This window comes from Dromiciops gliroides, chromosome 1 (assembly GCF_019393635.1).
Source record: "Dromiciops gliroides isolate mDroGli1 chromosome 1, mDroGli1.pri, whole genome shotgun sequence".
Classification (NCBI taxonomy): Eukaryota; Metazoa; Chordata; class Mammalia; order Microbiotheria; family Microbiotheriidae; genus Dromiciops; species Dromiciops gliroides.
The window spans coordinates 309,770,968-309,790,021 of NC_057861.1; the positions used below are offsets into that span (position 1 = coordinate 309,770,968).

At 34.9% G+C, this 19,054-nt stretch overlaps 1 protein-coding gene across 1 annotated transcript in view; it reads left to right on the forward strand.

Moving 5' to 3' along the window:
• The window catches only part of MBD2 (methyl-CpG binding domain protein 2), a 75,774-nt gene that overhangs the window by 41,943 nt on the left and 14,777 nt on the right, over positions 1 to 19,054 (forward strand). Inside the window, exons 4-5 of the mRNA XM_043979385.1 lie at positions 13,102 to 13,192; positions 14,366 to 14,543. Of these exons, the coding sequence (XP_043835320.1) occupies positions 13,102 to 13,192; positions 14,366 to 14,543 (269 nt within the window). The remainder of the gene's footprint in view (positions 1 to 13,101; positions 13,193 to 14,365; positions 14,544 to 19,054) is intronic.

Consider the following 19,054-nt stretch of genomic DNA (forward strand, 5'->3'; position numbering starts at 1 on the left):
ATAGTGATTTCTTATCCCAAAAGCTTGGGTCTTAGGGTTTATCAGAACTCTGGTCTTTCTGAATCCAGTTGTCTTTATACTGTGCCACCTAGCTGTCCCTGAGAATTGTTAATGATAGTTATATTTTACTCTGTCTTGGTCAGAGTATTGTGTGTAAGCCTAGGTGCTGTATTTTAGAAGGGACAGTGATATACTGGAGAGTAAACAGAAGAAGGTAGACAGGATGGTAAAGATTGGAAACCATCTTTTGATGAGTACTGGTTGAAGGAATTTAGGATATTTAATCCAAAGAACAGAAGTTGTCATTCTTGGTTTGTTTTTGTTTGTTTGTTTGTTTGTTTTGGAGGGGGGAGGGGAAGGCGTATGATAGAAGTCTTCAAATAACTGAAAGATCTTATTTTGGGTTATGCCTCACTCAGGTAGCTTAGGTTTAATATTGGAACAACATGAGATACTTTTAGGTTATTTAACAGTTAATAAAAGGAGATTTATTTAGCCATAAGGTTATTTAAGAAGGTTATGTACAGAAGACCCCAATGACTTGATTCAACTGAGGGAAATCCCCATATCTATGTTCCCCATCATGCTCTACCAAGCATCTAAGAGAATACCTGGAGCTCCTCATCATTGTTCTATACTCAGGCAGCCAGGAAGTGTTGTCAACATCCTGAGCCTTTAGCATCCTGAGCCAATCAAGTCTCAGTGATGGTTTCAATTCCTTTTCAGAAACAAAACAAAACAAAAACACTAGCTTAACTTTTATGGGGAGAAAGGGTTAGGATATTTCTCCCCCCACAGGTCCTTATATAGAAGAGATATTAATTTTGTTCCATTTTGCCTTGGAGGGTAGAAGGGCCTTTGAGTGGAAATTAGGAGGAATCAAATTTGGGTTCAACTTAAATGAAATAATTAGAACTTTCCAAGATTGGAATCTTCTATCTTGATATTGAATTTTCTGTTTCTGGAGATCTTCTAGGAAAGGCTAAATACTACATATGTAAAATCTAATAGAAGGGATTCATGATTGGCTATGGATTATACTAGCTGGCTTCTCAGGTCCTTTTCAAATCTAAAATTCTTTATTTCCACTTATGTAGCCCTATACTTAGAATTGCATCTTGTGTATAGTGTGCTTTTTATCATGTTTTTATTTGTTTTAAAATAATTTTATTGAATTGTTTGGTATGCAAAGTCCATCCAGATCCATTCAAAATATATTTTTGTAGTGAAAATGGTAAAATTAGATTTTACTAGTGACTAAAGATTGCAAGATTCATAGGATCATGAATTTCAACATAGAAGAGTGGCCTTAGAGGTAATCTAATTCAGCCCTCTAATTTTAGGTAGGTGAGGAAGCTCACATCATAAGTGGTAGAATTGGTGCTCAACCTCAAGTCTTCTGACTCTATATCCAGTGCTCTTTTCACTACCCTAAGCTGCTCATTAATTCAGAAGTCTCAATAGACACCTTCTGCCTCCATGTATTGGCAAAAGCCATGCTCCATACCTGGGATACACTCTTTCTTCATCTTTCCTTTTGAGAATCCTTGTCATCCTTCAAGTCTCAGTTCAAATGCCACCTTTTCTTTCTGGGGTTACTATCCTCTTATTTGTCAGTGTTCTTTCCCACCTCAATTTATTTCTTAGAAATCTTATTTCTCTCTTGTTTTTTACTTTTTATATGTACAATCACCTTAAACATATTTCTGCATTAGTCATATTGTGAAAGAAGAATCAGACCACAAGGGAAAAACTTAAAAAAGAAGGAAAAAAATGGCCCCAAAGTAGAAACAGTATGGTTTAATCTGCATTCATAATCCACAGTTCTTTTTTCTGGATGTTGAGAACATTTTGCATCATGAGTTCTTTGAAATTGTTTTGGATCATTGTACTGCTGAGAAGAGCCAAGTCTGTCACCACTGAAAATCTTATTTTTGTACACAGTAAGCACACCAAGTAAAATGTAACCACCCTGAGAGCAGATGATTTTTTAAAAAAATCTTTGTCCCTAAGAACCTGCTTAGCCCATAGAGGGATTTAATAAATATACTTATGTGTGTGTACACCTATGTGTATACACACAATATGTGTATATGTGTACTCCTGACTAGTTCATTTTATGATAAACCCCTCTGATCATGTGAATACTGTCTAAATAGGAATCTGCCTTTTTAAAGTAACCTGTTCACAAATTCATTTTCGTTATATACTTCATATCGGAAAGCTCCCTTTGAAGTAGAGGAGTTCTTAAAGGTAATTTTGGTATATGGAGAGCTAAGTAATTTAAAAATTAGTCATGTTCTAGAAGTTTGTAAGTCAAATATTGGAGCTTACAATGTATTTTTCCTAGAAACAATGTTATAAATGGTGGCAGTTAGTGTACTAGGTGAACTCAAACAACCTTTGAATGTACCTGATACTTTTATAACAATGTATTTGATAAGAGAATGTTATTTCTAGTTATCCTCTATTCCGCAGTGTCTGATCCCAGAAAACACAGAACTTGAAAGCTTTATGATAATATTATCTGGTACAGCTTTATTCACTACATGGTTTGCAACTTATTGAGGAGGAGGATCAGTGTGAGCTCCCAAATTCAGATTAACTGTTGTTTCCTGTGAACTGTATCATATTGTTAGACAATTTCTGAAAACACACAGAGGGAGGTAATCCATACCACTCTGTCTTCTTCTATTCATGGTCCAGCTTCCAGCTGGTATGTAGTATTTTCTTTTCAGTAATTTACAGTTAGCATAAGAACCTCTTTGGGGGTATGGAAAGTCTTTTTGCTGAATGGTCTTAAATCTTCTTTCTCACATCTTTTACTTGTTCAGTGGTCTCATCTCCTGTCCCTCTCATGTACTTTGTTTCCTTTAACCTCAAGGGGGATTGGACACTAATTGGACACTTCCTTCTTAGGATGACAGGCTCATCTTTCTCCCTTACAGTAGGTGGGAATTTCATACTTCTATTCCTATGGACTGGATAAGTGTACCGATGAAGGAGTAGGGATGAGAATTCCAGAAAACCTATGGAATTGTACAGTCTCTAGAATGTGTCAGAGGCCCTGAGAGAAAGGATACTTAGGGTTGGGCTAGGATGCAGCAAATATGGCAAGGATCATATAGTGATTTTATCTCTCTCCTCTCCTCTCTTTTTCCCTTTCCCCCATTTCCCCCACTGTAGTGTGAGGCCCAGGGTCCTTTGCTAGTACAAAACCTTGTGAAAATTTCTCTAACCTAGAGGTGACTCCTTATAATCTCCTCTTTTTTCTTGCTTGAGCTTCAAGAATTTATGTACTTGATCTCTTCCCTCTCCCTGTTCCTCAATGCTGTAAGTAGTTATTTGGATCAGGAATATAAAGCCATTCTTTGTACTTCAAATAATCAGTCAAACATAATAAATCAACACAGTGCCCATGTTTGAAAATGTAGGTCTCACTCTAGTTCTACAGTTCTGGGTAGCATGATACTTGATCAGTTCTCTGACATTTTGATTGATTACAGCCTCTAACAGAGGTAAGTAGTAATTATCAGCTATTAATGGGCATCCGTTGTATGCAGAACATTCTGCTGGGTGCTATGATGAAATAATGAAAACAATTAGTATTTATAGGTGATACAGAAATAGTCATTTGTTCATATGTATTTTCTCCCCTACAAAGCTACAAGTTCTTTGATGGTAGAGGCTGTCTTATTTTTTATTTAAAAAAAAATTGTGTCCCTCACATAGACATATGGACACTTTCCTATCTAGATGGGGAGTTAAAACCAATATCTGTGAAACAGTAGTGAATAGTTGTTCACAGGTAGAATACTTTAAGACATTTATCAAAGAGGAAGTTTGGTTGTAACATTAATTAAATATTTACTATATGCAAAAGGTTGTGCACAATGGAATGCAAAATTATAAAGACAACATCACTGTCTTAAAAATAATCTTAAATGTTTTTCAGATAGACTGCCTATGAAGTAAACTTTACTATTTAGGGCATGTAATAATAATAGAATCATCTTCTACTTGGATATAAAATCAAATTTAAGAGGCTGAATGCAATCAATATCTATAAAAACATCTTTTTTCAGGCTCTTTTCCCTGTCCTCCTAGAATTCCTTCACAGGGTGGTCCACCCAAATACTGAGGATATTCTTCAATATTTCTTACTATTGCCAGGATACCAGTATAAAATATTGGCTGGTGTCTCTGTTTTTTTTCCCCCATTACTCTCACTTTGTTATGGGCTTACCTTATTTCCTAGTCATATTTTTCACAGGTGAAAATCTTTATGCAATTTCTGTGCAGCTCTTCATTGTAGCCAAGTCACACTAACTATGTGCCTTTCTTTTATTCTTTAATTTAATTCTTTAATAACTATTCTGTCACTTAAAATATCACACCACATCACAGCTTTACTGGAAAAGTATTAATATTAAAAAGAAGGGCTTTTATTTCAGGAAGACATTTGAAGTAATTAACATCACTATACTGTTTCACAAAGTCAATTTTGCCTCCTTTGTTCCTTCCATTTAATACTGGGCGCCTAGTTTACTATCCATCCATAATGTCTGTCCAAAATGGACCAACTCTATAGATTGTGCATCTGATTGCATATCTTAGCTTGGACAATAGGTATTCTTTGTCCATTTGTTTTTTCCTGTGTGGATTGTTAGGCTGAATCCTTGTGTGATGTTTTAATTTAGGAAAATCTGTAATCTCTTGAAGCTTAATTCAATTTGAACTTTGTTATTTGCAAAAAGCAACATCTAGAGGCTCTTACTATTTATAGAGAATTCATCTTTAGTATGGATTCCACATTGCCTATCTACTAAGACAACGGGAAACACCCTTGGAAGGGCTTAAATTTATTCTTTTTATGAATTTTTTCACCAGTGGATCACTTGAACAAAGTTCTCTATTATGTCCTTCAAGAAATTTTATATATGTGTTGGAGATATCTTACTGGGAAAGAGTGTTTAAGGTAGTATTTTTCTTTATAAAACTGAAGGCTTTTTTGCCAATAAAAAATAAGCACAGTGAGATCTTATATGCTCTCCATTTTCAGTGTATTATATGGCTGCAGATTGTAATCTATTAACAATTTTTTTTTTTTTAGAAAGCCTATCTGTTTCCTTTTTACATCTTTATCAAGGTAGTTCTTGATATATGTCTAGGTCAGGCTACCTCATATTTTATAGACTGGGAAAATATATACACAGAACAGTACCTATTGATATTTTCACTTTTGGTGAACTTTTTTGAACTTTTTTTGGTATTAGTAGTATTCAATTTAAATTTTTTCCCCAAGCATTTGGCACATTCTTAACTTAGTCCTTCAAAGCCTTCAAAATTCTGTTGCTTCAAGCATGGTCTCTTCTGTATATGCTAGGCATTATTAGTTCAGCTATTCTTTCCATCTTTGTCCTTTTTAGTGCCTTTCTTCAGGGTAGAAGTATGATTAGTGGGAAGAGCACTAGATCTGGAGTAAGAGAATCTGGGTTCAAATCCCTGCTCTGACACTTGTTAATTGTGTGACATTCAGAAAGGCACTTAATTTCTTTAGGTCTTAGTTTCCTCATCCACAAAATGAGGAGGTTGGATTAGATGAGGTCTGAGATCTTCTATACTTTTAAATCTAAGGCATTTTAATCTTTATTTGTCTTCCAATAAATTGGTAACTGACATTAAAGTCCATTATCATTAATGGAAAAAAAAAACTTATTGACAATTTGATAGATCTTTTTTCCATTTTTATATTTGTTTACCATCCTCCCAATTTTATCTTTAAATTCTCTTATAATGATTTGGTAATGTGTGTGTTGTGCTAAACCTTCTGTAAGCTTGTTTTTCCCCTCACTTATTTTCATTGTTTTATGAGGCATTATCCCATTACTAATATTCCATTTTCCTCCATAAAGTTTTAAAAACTAACTTCTATTCTAAACCACCTTTGCTACTGACTTCCCATTACTTCTCTGCTTGGCAAGGAGATCAAGTATTTGCTACCTGAGGATATGTCTAGGTTTCTTTTTCTTTCTTTCTTTCTTTCTTTTTTTTTTTTTTTGTGGCAAGTGATTCACATTGGTTCAATGCCTTTAGGAAATGGAGATATTGTTTTTATTTCTATTCTTTTATCCATTTCCAAATTTTAATATTCACAACTTGTTCAAATTGATCAAGTTGCTTTTGCCTCAATTACCAATATCTTTTCATTTCCATTTCTTTTAGTTTGGTATTGATTTTGATCTGTAATAATAACTTAGTGGTCTGACTGCACCCAGACACTTGATTCAGAAATGACTCCCACATTAGCAACTAGTTGTTTCTTGTCTTCTTTCAGCCAGATTTCCATTTCACTGCAGCTTCTTTTTGTCTTCTTGTTTCATTTATAGCCAGAATGTGAAAGTTGATTTGATTCAGTTGCTCCAGTAATATGTCCCTGGACAAGGATCTTGTATTTAGAGTATCACCAATGTAATTGTTTATTGATGGCCTGAAAACCCTCGTGATTGCCTGTTTCCACTTCTCTGCCACTGATGGGGATGGAAACGGGGGAAGTGGGGCTGCATAGCACTGTGGGCCATTTAAAATGTTTCTGTTTCATTTGTTGCTTTGGCTAAAGAACTAATTACAAGTGCCTAGTGTGTTGGTTATAAATCTCATGGTACTTGGCTAAGCTGGCCCTTTGGAAAGAAAACAGAATTGTAGGACTCTCCTCAGAGCTTTTCCAACATGATAGAACCTGCCAGAACTTATGCTCTTCTGGCAGTTTAAGAATCTAGGGTCACTTTATTGACATGCTGAGTCATCAGAATAGGGTTTTGAAGAAGGTTTTAAGTTTACAAAGCACATCTCCTACTGCAACCTTGTCAAGTTGGCTAGGCAAGTTTTTTCTTCTCCATTTTACAGATGAGGAAACTGAGGCTCAGAGAAGTGAAATGACTTGCTCATGGTCAGATAGTGAAGATCAAACCTAGGTCTCCTGTCTGTAAGCCCAGAGATCTTTCAATTGTATTTTAGAAAGTGAGGACAGCAGTATCAGTGCAGTTCTTAAGATAAGAGTTTTCTGGAATCAGATTCTAGAGATTTCCTGAATCTGTCATAATTTGATATCTGAGCAACAGACTTAGGGAATTTTAATGTGTAGTTTTAACAGTGAACTAGTAAACATCTCAGTAGTCATCTAGGTATTTTTTTCTTTCATTTTAAAAATCCAGCCATAATATTTATCATATGGATTTGAATATAGACCATGTCAGGACATAGGCCAGAGTTCTTGAATGAGATTCCTTTGAAAGGAAAATAAAATATACATAAACATGAGTGTGTGTGTGTGTGTGTGTGTGTGTGTGTGTTTGAGTGTGAGCACATGTGCTTGGTTGCACTTGCTTTTGTTTGTATGCTGGAAAAAGTTGCATCAATTATGTGTGAGCAATGGAAGAAACACTCAATGGATGTGGAATGAGAGAACCTGAAATTGTCTTGCCTCAACTACTTGCAATCTTTATGGCTTTGGGCAAATCAATCGTTTCATTGGGCTACAGTTTTCCTATCTCTAAAATGAGGGAACTGGATTATATAGCCTCTGGGGGCCATTCTGGCTTTAAATCTATGACCTTTTGCTCTTGTAGGTTGCACTTAAATTTGGTAGTATCCAGATTTTGGTATAGTTACTATTTATGTTTAATTAATATGGTAAATCCCAATAGATTTGCCCATTCTCAAAGACAACTTCACAACTGAAAATTTGGTCTTTAAAAAAGCAAGCACAACACTGTTTCTAGAATTGTCAACTTGGAGACATTTTCTAGAAAAAGAAACTTCCAGAAAATATTTAGTTAATTAAAATACTGTCCGTTTTATGCATTCCATTTCATGTTTCAAAAGAAGTTTTAAGTATTATGTATCTTACAAACCTTATATAAGGGCACATCCAGTGTTTGATTTCATGAGAACTTCAGCAACTTGCCTGATGTAATCACATAAAAAGTAAATTACATCTAGGCTGATTTTCCCAACATGTTCTAACTTGTTATGCCCTCAGGTTGCATCTTTGTTATTACCCTAACTTGTGATTCATGCTTGGATCTGTAAAATAATAAGCTCCATTGCCAGGTCTAGAAAAATTGGAAGCTTTTTAACCAGTCATAACAAAAAATACATTAAACATGTTAACTGTGTCCACTACAATGCATCTTTGACCTTGAAGAGCTTATAGTTTATTTGAGAAGATAGTAATACCTTATACATGGTCACACTTTGTTTTTCTTTATATCCCAAACAAAGCATATTGCTTTGAACATAATTGATATTTGATATTTTCTGAATGGAAGACTTACAAACAATAGAAAATATATGTATGTATGTATGTATATGTACACACATGTGTATCTCTGTTTTAATATGTATATATCTATATATCTATGTGCATATGTATATCTAAGTGCTGTACTAAAGCAGTATAGGAGATTAGAAGAGGGAAATATCCAGGTTGGCTTAAGTAGCAGTAGCCCTACTACTGCTGCTGAAACTACTGCTATTATAGTATATAGAATCCATGCTCTGACCACGCTGGCACATGGGCCAGAGTTTTTAAATGAGATTCCTTTGAAAGGAAATTAAAATACATGCACACATCCTTTAGTTAGTGTATGTATGTTGAGAGAAAAACACCAATTATTTCTGCAGTGGAAAGAACACTCAATGGATGCGAAGTCAAAGCACCTGAGTTTAAATCATAGTTTTGTCACTTGCAATCTTTGTGGCTTTGGGCAAAAAATCTCTTTACTAGATGGTAGCTTTCTCATCTCTAAAATGAGGGAAGTGAATGACATGACCTCTGAGAGTCATTACTATGGTGGTAGTGGTGGTTGCTGTTATTGTTGGAGCCCTTGGAATATATTTTGAGGAAATGACTACAGAAGAAAGACTAAGCACTGATAAAGAAGATTAAATAGAATCCTGGGATCCCCATGATGGAGGGAAGAAAGGAGTCAGGGAAGAGGAGAGGAAGTAAGGAGAATTAGGGTAGTGGAGTTTATGTAATTTAAATTAGAAGAGAGTTTCAAATAGCACTGACCTTTCAAAAGTATTGTGGTATCAACAGGTCAAGGAGGATCAGAGAAAGCTATTTGGCTCAGAAGAGTCACTGGAGACCTTAGAGCATTTTATTAAAAGACAGATGACAAAATGATTAAATTTGCTCCACTGAAGATAGTAGTTATAAATTGTTCATTGAAGATTTGTTGAGAAGGAAAGGAGAAAATTAGTATGTTTGTTTGAGCTGGGTCAAGTATAACCTGGACATGTTTGACCTCTATGAGAGGAACTAGAGAGAATAAGTGTAGGGGAAGTGAGAGACAGGATATTTTAACATTTAAAAAGGCAGATGGGAAGTTAATTAAATGACAGACTTTTATTAAGCACCAAACTTTTATTATGCAGAAATTATAAAAGAGTCTCTAACTTTAAAGAGTTTCTAGGAAAGATATGACATATAAATAACTATGGTTTGAAGTAGAATATGAAAAGTGCCCATAAGGATGAAACACAGTGTTATGGAATGTTGTAGATTGGAGTGATCAGAAAAGGCATCATAGAAGAAGTGACATTTAAACTGAAATTCAGAGGGTTAGAAGCATTTCAAAAGACATAAATGGGAAATGGGAAATGGCAGGAACTGTATGAGTAAAAGCTTGGAAGGGATTTATCTGGAATGATGGTATAGTTTGACTAAAGCATAAGGGGAAAGAAAGTATTGTGAGATAAAAATGGAAAAGTAGGTTGGAGTAAAATTATAAAAGGTCTGCAATGTCAGGCTAACCCAGGCAATGACATTGAAGTTTTCTGGAGAGTTACAGCATGGTATCCTCATAACATGATATAGGATTGATTAAAAAGGGGGAGAAATTGGAGGAAGATAAAAGGAAGCTGTTTCTGTGGTCAAGAGAAAAGGGGGGGGGTCGAAAGAAAATGATTGCAGGGGAAATGAAAAGCATCTTATTAGCAAAATAAGAAGTCAAGTAATTAGCCTTCCTTGAGAATTCCTTGGGGTAGCTAGGTGGCGCAAAGGAGAGAGCACTGGCCCTGGAGTCAGCGGGATCTGAGTTCAAATCTAGCCTCATACACTTGACACTTACTAGCTGTGTGATTGTGGGCAAATCATTTAACTCCATTTGCCTCCCTCCCCACCAAAATGAGAGTTACTTGCTTTACAGAATCAGATTTTCTGAGTTAGAAGGGCCCTCAGAGGCCATTCCATATACTTCAACAAGATTCTTCTATATAGAATATCTTATATGGAGTATCTTTTTGTTTGTTTCAAGACCTTTAATATTTGGAGACCCACAACCTTCAAGTCAGATCATTTTACTCTTGCATGCATCCATACGGAAGTTTTTCTATATTTTCAAATATTGAGATGGCTCTGTGATCTCATTCCCTCTATTGATGCAGATGCAACCTATCCATACCATTCCTCCCCAATTATGTGAGATTCTTGTTCATGCCCATTAAACTCACTGCTAAGGACCTTTCTCTTAATATCACATATATACAAGTAGGATACCTGAGTTTCCCTATTGATTATCCCTCACAATTACCATATCATATGATATATTTTGAGGTAGCTAGGTAGTGCAGTGGATAGAGCACTGGCCCTGGATTCAGGAGGACCTGAGTTAAAATCCAACCTCAGACACTTAACACTTACTAGCTGTGTGACTTTGGGAGAAGTCACTTAACCCCAATTGCCTCACAAAAACAAACAAAAAATTATATATTTCTTTAATAACATCTTTTTATTCCTGTTCTCTTTTGTAGTTCCTTTTGATATGGTGAAGCCTACTAATTCTCACCATGCACCACTGTATTGCCCTTTGGGTAATCATCATTTTTAATTATTTGGAGAATGTTGTGTTGTTTCATGACTCATAGTCATCTAAAATAGGTGGAATATTGGTATTAAAAGGATAGAACTTTGTTTCAGAGAAAAGTTTGGAGCCATTAAAGGAATTGTGATTTCCCCAAAGTAGCCAACCTATTCTCCTGCTTCTCCTTAGTTCTGTACCCAATTAATTGTCTATCTGGAATAGCTTTTGTCCTTGTAAAAGTACTTTATAGTCTGGATAATAGGCATTCTTCATCCACTTGATTTTTCTTATGTGAATGGAGAGGCCAAACACTTTTTTGAGTATTTATTGGTATCATCCAGAAGGAGGCTTTTAGGTATTCTTGGGCTTGATGCAATCAGTGTAATATGATTTGCAAAGAAGATCATCTGGGGATTTCCCCATCTACAAGGAATTTGTCTTCAACTTGTACTCTGTCCTGGATCTCTTCCATGACAGTGGCAAACATTTTTGTGGTTTTCCTGTTTGTTTGTCTAATCTGATATTAAATATCAGATAATTATCAAATGTGGTTATTTCTGTCAAGTCTTTCAAAAATCTTTGCATAATTTTAATGTATAAATGGGAGATGGTAGCCTTTAAGGCAATATTTTCCTCTAGCAAATGAAATGCTTTTTTAATTAACTTTTTCCTTACATCAAGGCAAACTTTACCTCTTTAAAGTTTCTACCAATTGTGCTATCCTTGGGGCCAACTTGATCAAGTCCAATCCTTCTATATGACAGCATTTCAAATACTTGAAGATAGCTGTTATGTTCACCTTACTTTTTTTTCCTATCCTATGGTAAATATCTTTGGTTCCTTCAACATGTCATGATTTTGAGGCTTTCACCATCCTGTTTGCTTTTCTCTGGAAACTCTTCTGTTTACCTGATTCCTTCCTAAAATATGGTGCACAGAATTTACCAAAATATTCTATATATGATCAGACCAGGGCAGAGAGATTATTAACTTTCCCTTTCTTGATAGTTTATCTTCCTTTAAGCAAATTGAACTTGTAATCCACTAAAACACTCAGTTGTTTTTAGATAAACTGCTTTCTGCTCCCATTTTGTACTTATGAAGTTGATTTTTTGTTCCAAAAATAAAACTTTAATTAAAAAATAAAATATATTAGAGTTCACACAGCATTTTAGTTGAGCAATTTTTTTTCTGATTCCTAATTAAAAATACAAAATCCAGGGGTAGGTGTTCTAGAGGTAGATATGGTGATAACTGACAGTGAAAAAGGAGGCATAGAAATCTTAGTTCAGACAAGTATTACATATTTTAATAGGTCCTAGGGGCATTACCATTTGCTAATTGATGATTAATAATGATGACTTAGAATTATCAAGATGAGGTTTAATTTTCAACTATTTAGTTTCTTTAAGAAGACAGAGATTTAATACATTTTAGAAATATTCTCATCAAAAATAGTTTAAATAACAAAATCTTTTTCACATTTTTAATGGATAAACTTAAGTTTTCTGGAAGATTTACTTATTTCAATGGAAGGAAATGTGGTTTACTAAAAATATTTAGGGGCCTGGAGTCAGGAGACTTGGGTCCAAATCCTGGCTCTGAACTGAGTGTAAATTCACTTGACCACACTGAGCCTTCATTTCCTCATCTTTAAAATGGGATGAAGATATACTGCCTATGCCACTTGGTTGTTTTGAGGAAAGCACTTTGTAAACCTTAAAGTGAAACATAAATATAAATTGATGTTGGCACCCAAGAAGTCTGGATTAGTGAGGAATTACTGTCTCTATTATTTATTCCCTGGTTAGGTAAAATTTTAAAACTTTGGTGCAACTTGGATCTGAAGAAATGAAAACTGTCAAAATTATCTTTTCTGGAGACAACTTTGATAACGAGTTATCTCTAGTCATACTGCAAGGAGAAAACAGTGACAAAATAGGACTTTTATTTTCAATTTGCAGGGCTATTTCAAATTAGAAATTCATGTTTTGAAATGTTTAGTGATACTTTACTTTTTTTTAAGCATATCATTATTTGAAGACATATAGAGCAAATAAAGCTTGTGTCCCTAGCACTTCGGTGCCCTGGCACTTAATAAATGCTAGCCAAGCTGAATTGGAATTACTTGGGAAGAAATATAAATTTTGTTTAAATTTCATAATTCAGTAGCATGGATGAGTTAACTTTTTGTTTTAAGCATGTGTCTATTAATGGTACTTTTGCCTTTCAGCTTTTCTGGGAGAAGAGGCTACAAGGACTTAGTGCATCAGATGTAACAGAACAAATTATAAAATCTATGGAACTTCCAAAAGGTCTTCAAGGTAGCATATTTAGCATTTTATTATCTTTACTGGGTACATAGCACTTACGGCACTCTTTTTTTTTTTAAAGCTGAGGAGGATGAAGTTTAATTTACCATATATTGTAGTTTGTGATTTTACTCAATATATGAATAAGTCAGAACTTTATGAAAATTCAAAGTTTACACTATACTCATCACACCTGGGCCAATGTCTGTCCTGCCACTGTTTTTAGCAGTAGCTGCTGTGGAGCAGCAGAGTCCACATTCTGATTCCTTAATCAATATTGGTAAATAGGAATGAGAATCATGTTCATTTCAATCAATGTGGTACTGCTTAAGAAGTGGCAGTAAATGAAAACTTTTGTAGAAGTTTCTTTTGCTGGTATACTTGGTATCTTTTAAATCTAGTTTCTGGAAAATAATGTATCCAGTTTTTTAATCTTTAAAGTCTTAACCTACACAATGTAAAATATGCAGTTTTGTTTACAAATATCTATATGTAATTAGTGGTTCACTATTATCCTTAACATTCATGAAAATGATTGCTTTAAGCAATTGATATTCAATAATTTTGCATTTGTTGCTCTAGTTCAATGTAAATCTAAATATAAGTTAAAATTTATAACCATTTATTCTATCACTTTGGGTGTTTTTAATAGAGATTTGAAGGATCATAGAATTAGAACTGGAAGGAGTTATAAAAGATATTACTATATAGCACAGTTTTGAAGCCTTAACATAATATTTTTTGAGATATTGTTATATAAGATTATAACACAGGTAGCTTGGAATTGAGATGGCCTGGAGGTAGTTTAGAGGCCTGGTCAATGATAAAATATATCATAAAACTATTCAGGATCCAAAGGACTTATTAAGGATATTTCAATATAATGTTACTATAGAAGGAAACTAGATCAGGAAAATAGTTGATTTGATAAAATATAGCATGTTTATAAAAGTACAATACCTTGCAATCTTTTTGGTTTTTTTGAGTGCTTATTAAAATGCCCAGCCATCTTTATAGTATAATTTCATGTAAATGTTAAAAAAGTATGTATGTGTGTATATATAGGCATCTAGATTTGTTACTGAGTTAATTTGATGCTGCTCTGTGCAGTGTATGTTCATTAAAAAACAAGCTATTCCCAGATGTTTAATATGTCTTGTTAATTTCCTGTAAACATTTTTTTAGGGGTTGGCCCAGGTAATAATGATGAGACTCTTTTATCGGCTGTTGCCAGCGCTTTGCACACCAGCTCTGCACCAATAACAGGGCAAATCTCTGCTGCTGTGGAAAAAAACCCTGCTGTTTGGCTTAATACATCTCAACCTCTTTGCAAAGCCTTTATTGTTACAGATGAAGATATTAGGTAAGATGATTTTAACACAAAGTTGTTTTGCCTTTGAATCAACATTACTAGAAATTATCCTATCTCTGCTATGTGGATTTTTTTTTAATATTGGGTAAATCACTAAATCTCTCCAGACTTCAGTTTCCCTTCTGTACAATGGGGGTATTGAACCAGATATGGTCCCTTCAGCTCTTATTCCATGATCTATATATTGTTCTTTATGTTCAGCATGATTGCTGATTTTTAAAAAATCATTTTGTTTTCATTTTTCATAGGTCAATTATTAATGTTTGCCTTAATTTCTTACATCATTGACTTGTTGTGGGGATAAACAAGATAATAAATGATGCTTTCAACATGTAACTGCATTGACAATTATAAGTGCCATTATGATGTTAATGGGGATAACAAAAATGAATGCCTGTCCAGTAGTGTCTTTCATTTGGTTTGTGTTTTTCCTTTAGTTTGCATGCATATTTTTTTTTTTTTTGCGATGCCTTTCATTATGGTTTAGCTTTCTTACCCCCTAGGCTTTGTAGTGCTCTTGTTTAAATTCATTCCATTTCTAATCACAGTCCAGATTATTTGTCTTGCTTTACCTCACAAACATGTTGTGTTGATTTAGTTGTATTTCAGGAGGGAAATTTAATTTATTATTCATGTGTGTAGGCACATCACTTTACCTCATGCCTGAGTAATTGCTTTGGTATAGCAGGAAACTTATTTTTTACGCGTCTAATTCAGCAGAATTGTGTGATAGGGAGTGTTAATTACTTTGGTGTTGGCAGATTCCTCTCCAGTCTCCACTCCTGACTCTATCATGCCACAGAAGCCTAATCTGAAGAGAGTTTTCAAGATTGTCTTAATGCTACTAAATCAAATATTCTCTTGAAATGAATAAATGAGTCCATTGAGATTTTATCTTTTTGCTGTCTTATTTACTTTATGATCTCAATGTTGTGGTCTATTTTAGAAAGTGACTTATGGAATCCTGCAGGTTTCTTCCTAATTTTAAATAATGATTCCTTCAGTGCAAATATAAACCATTCTTGGAGATTTTATAAAGAAGAGGGAGCATATTGGCCACTATTAATGTCTTCTTCACTTTTATCACTTTTTTTGTGACACATATTTATAGAAATCCCAAAACTGCATTATATTCTATTTTCTATTTGAACTTTTTCTTTCCCTCAACCCCCGATATTCATTTTCTCCCTAAATACCAAGGCTTTCCCTTCATCCCCAAATTCCCTCATGTTTAAGAAATTCTTAAGGACCTCATATGTTGTCTTTTATATCTCAACCAAACTTGAATACGCTGTCTACACTGATTTCTTCCATTTCTTCTCCTTTCCCATTCTTCTAAATCTCCTGCAATTTGACTTCCAGCCTCATCACTTTGTATTGTTCTTTCTTGGTTTTCTTCACATTCTGATCTTTTGGTTCTCCTTCTAGCTTTCTTATCACCCCTTCTCAGTCTCCATTGTTGAATCTTCACATTTTTCTATGCTCCCTAAATACTTGTGTATCCCAAGGCTCTGTCCTGGGCTCTTTTCTCTTGTCTTGCTATAAACTCTCATTTAGTGACATCAACTATCATTAGTTTAATTATCATATTTATGCAGGCTTCAGGATCTATATATACAGCTCATTTTTTCTCCCACTCTCCAATCTAGTATCACCAACTAACTGCCTATTGGGTATTTTGGGCCAGATAAGCCATAGCATCTCAAACTTAACAACAGATCAAATATTTTACCCCTAGCCCTTCAAACCACCCCCTCTCAAGTTTCCCTATTTCTTTTGAGGACACACACTGCCATCCTTGTAGTTGCCTCAGTTTCAGATTTGGTATCATCCTCAACTTCTCCTTCTTATTCAACTTTAACAAAGCCTGCCAGTTGCCATTTCTACCTCTTCAGTATCTTTTGCATTTCTCTCCTGTCCATTCACATAGCCACTCCCCTTGGTCAGGCCCTCTTCACATTTGTTCTGCATTATTACAATAGCCTCTTAATTGGTCTCTATGCTTTTTTAGTCTCTCCCTACTCTTCCATCATGACTTTGACTTGCCATTGGACTTTGATGCCTCTGTAGGAGAGAGTGATGCTGATGACTTTGTGTAACTCTACCTCCCTTAAATCCAATTCACACACATCAAGACCACCCCATGATGTCATAGGTCCTCTTCAGAAATAGACCTCTGAACTCTTGGTTATTCTTTCCCTAAATCCAACCCCAAATTTTAAAACCCATCATCCCTGAGATTCAGGTCAGCTTTTTCTCCCTAGATATTCTCTGTTTTTCTCACCTTTCCATTTTTAAGGAATATGCCTCTCCAGGAACAGAACATAGTGTATAAAGAACCCTGGATGAGAGCCACAATTTATTAAGATTCTCTGAGAACTTGTTGAGGCTCTTTGACTGTGTGATGGATCTGTATTCTAGTGTGGTGTAATGAGGAAAGCACTGAAATTGCAATCAGGAAGATCTGGGCTTGTTTTGACTACTCTCAAGTAGCCATGTGATCATATGCATGTTGATTCACCTCCATGAATTATTACCTCATCTCAGAAATGTTAATAAAATATGTAAAGGAAGACTGGAAAAGAGAGATTTTGAGAAGGTGCTTACCGTGGGAAACAGTTTTAAATGAGTCATCTGTATGATTCAGTTTTAAAATGTAAGTTCTATACTTAACTTTTATGTCAACCTGTCTTTTATGTTGAGGGTGGATCACATTGGAAATGCTTCCAACTTGCTTTAAAAACAATTTCTAAATTATCTTTTAACACTTTCCAAACTAGATAACATGACTTCTTTTGGCTCAGAATTTAGCTTCAAGAGATGCTTCAAATGATTATGTGTTTGTGTTTGTTTGTTATCTCTTGTGCTTGAGCATGTGTGTATGTGTGTGTGTTCATGTATGCATACAAATAAATGTCAGTCTTTTCTGTTCATGAAACTAAATTGGAAAAATACATAAGTCAAAAATACATCTAAGAATGTATAGTATGTTCCTTTTTGGTGTTATTCTTCAATGTTGTATTTTTAGTACTCATCAATCTCATTTACAATTATAGTCACATTTTTTACTGAATTATCTTGCCTCAAGTTCATTTTGTGGCTCAACTTTCCCTTTGGCATTTTTGAGAATGTTTGAAGAATTAAAAATAGCCTGTGAAGTGTATTTCAGGAGGTAACAGAGCTCTTTAAAATTGGAGCTTTTTATAGTTCCCTGGAGTAACAGTCTGTTTTGTTGTTCGTTATTTAATGAAATAAAATAATCATGTTTCACTCATTTCACTGATTCTTCTCTCTACCACGTTGTGGTTGAGCTACTGCTGCTGCCTTTCTTCCTGGAATACTTTTCCTCTACCAAGACAAGCACCTTTCCACATGTGAACCCTTAGCATCGTAGTGCCTTTCCCCGATTCTGGTACTCTTAAATCCTACATCCTCTGCAAAGCACTCCCTGACTAACTGGGAATGGAGCGGTGTTCCCCATCCCCCATCATTTCCACATTGTCCGAACATGTAATTCTCGTGACTCACTCTTTATTCACATTCACACAGAATACATTTGTACCTTTGCTTAGGGGCAGTTTGGTGCGGTAGAAAGAGCGCTGGTCTGGGGGTCAGAGAATCTGGGTACAAATTCCACTTCTTTCACTCCCTCAGTGACCTGGGACAAACAAATCATATTCTTTCTCTCTGAGCCTCATTTTCCTCTAAGGTCCCTTCCTAACTCTAAATCCGTCATCTTAAATATTGATGTTTATGTTTTTATAATTATCTATGTATGTTCATTCCCAATAGTCCTGTTTCTAAGATAGAGTTCATTCTTAAGTTTCTGTAGGATGGGTACTTTGCACATATAACATGTTCTACACAGTATTAGGCATAGAACTCCATAGCGGAGAACAGAGAATAATGAATTCTTAGGTTGCATTGATAGTAATTCCAAAAAAAGAAAAGAAAATGATTTCTCCATGTTTGAAATTCACATATTCAATTCAATGAACATTAATTAAGCACTTCTTATGTCCTGGGCATTGTGCTAAGTGCTAAGGATACAAAAAGAGGATAAAAGTGACACTACTGACATGAAAATGTCACAGCTTAGGTAATTCTTTTCACATTGAGTGCATGTAAAATTTGTTCTTTTATCAGCCTCTCCAGCCATTATTTGTCTGTCATTGTTTGCAACTCTGCCTCTTAGATTTACAGACAGTACAAAATTTTTACTCAGAGCAATCCTGTTGTTCCTAATAGCTTCCTGGTGACTAGTCTGTCAGTTATGCTGCTTTCCAGATAGCCAGACCTATGCTTCACTACTATGGACTGTTTCAGTGGATCTTAATTGAAGCGAGATGTTTCCCTGTTCCCTTCCTTTTGTGACTTCCACACTTTATCTGTTTTACATTTCTGCTTTGAGCAATACCACAGTGGCAAAGCTTTATCAGAAAAAATAGGTCTATTAGTTTTAACATGGTATAAAGATATTCTTTAATTTCTAGTAAAGCCAG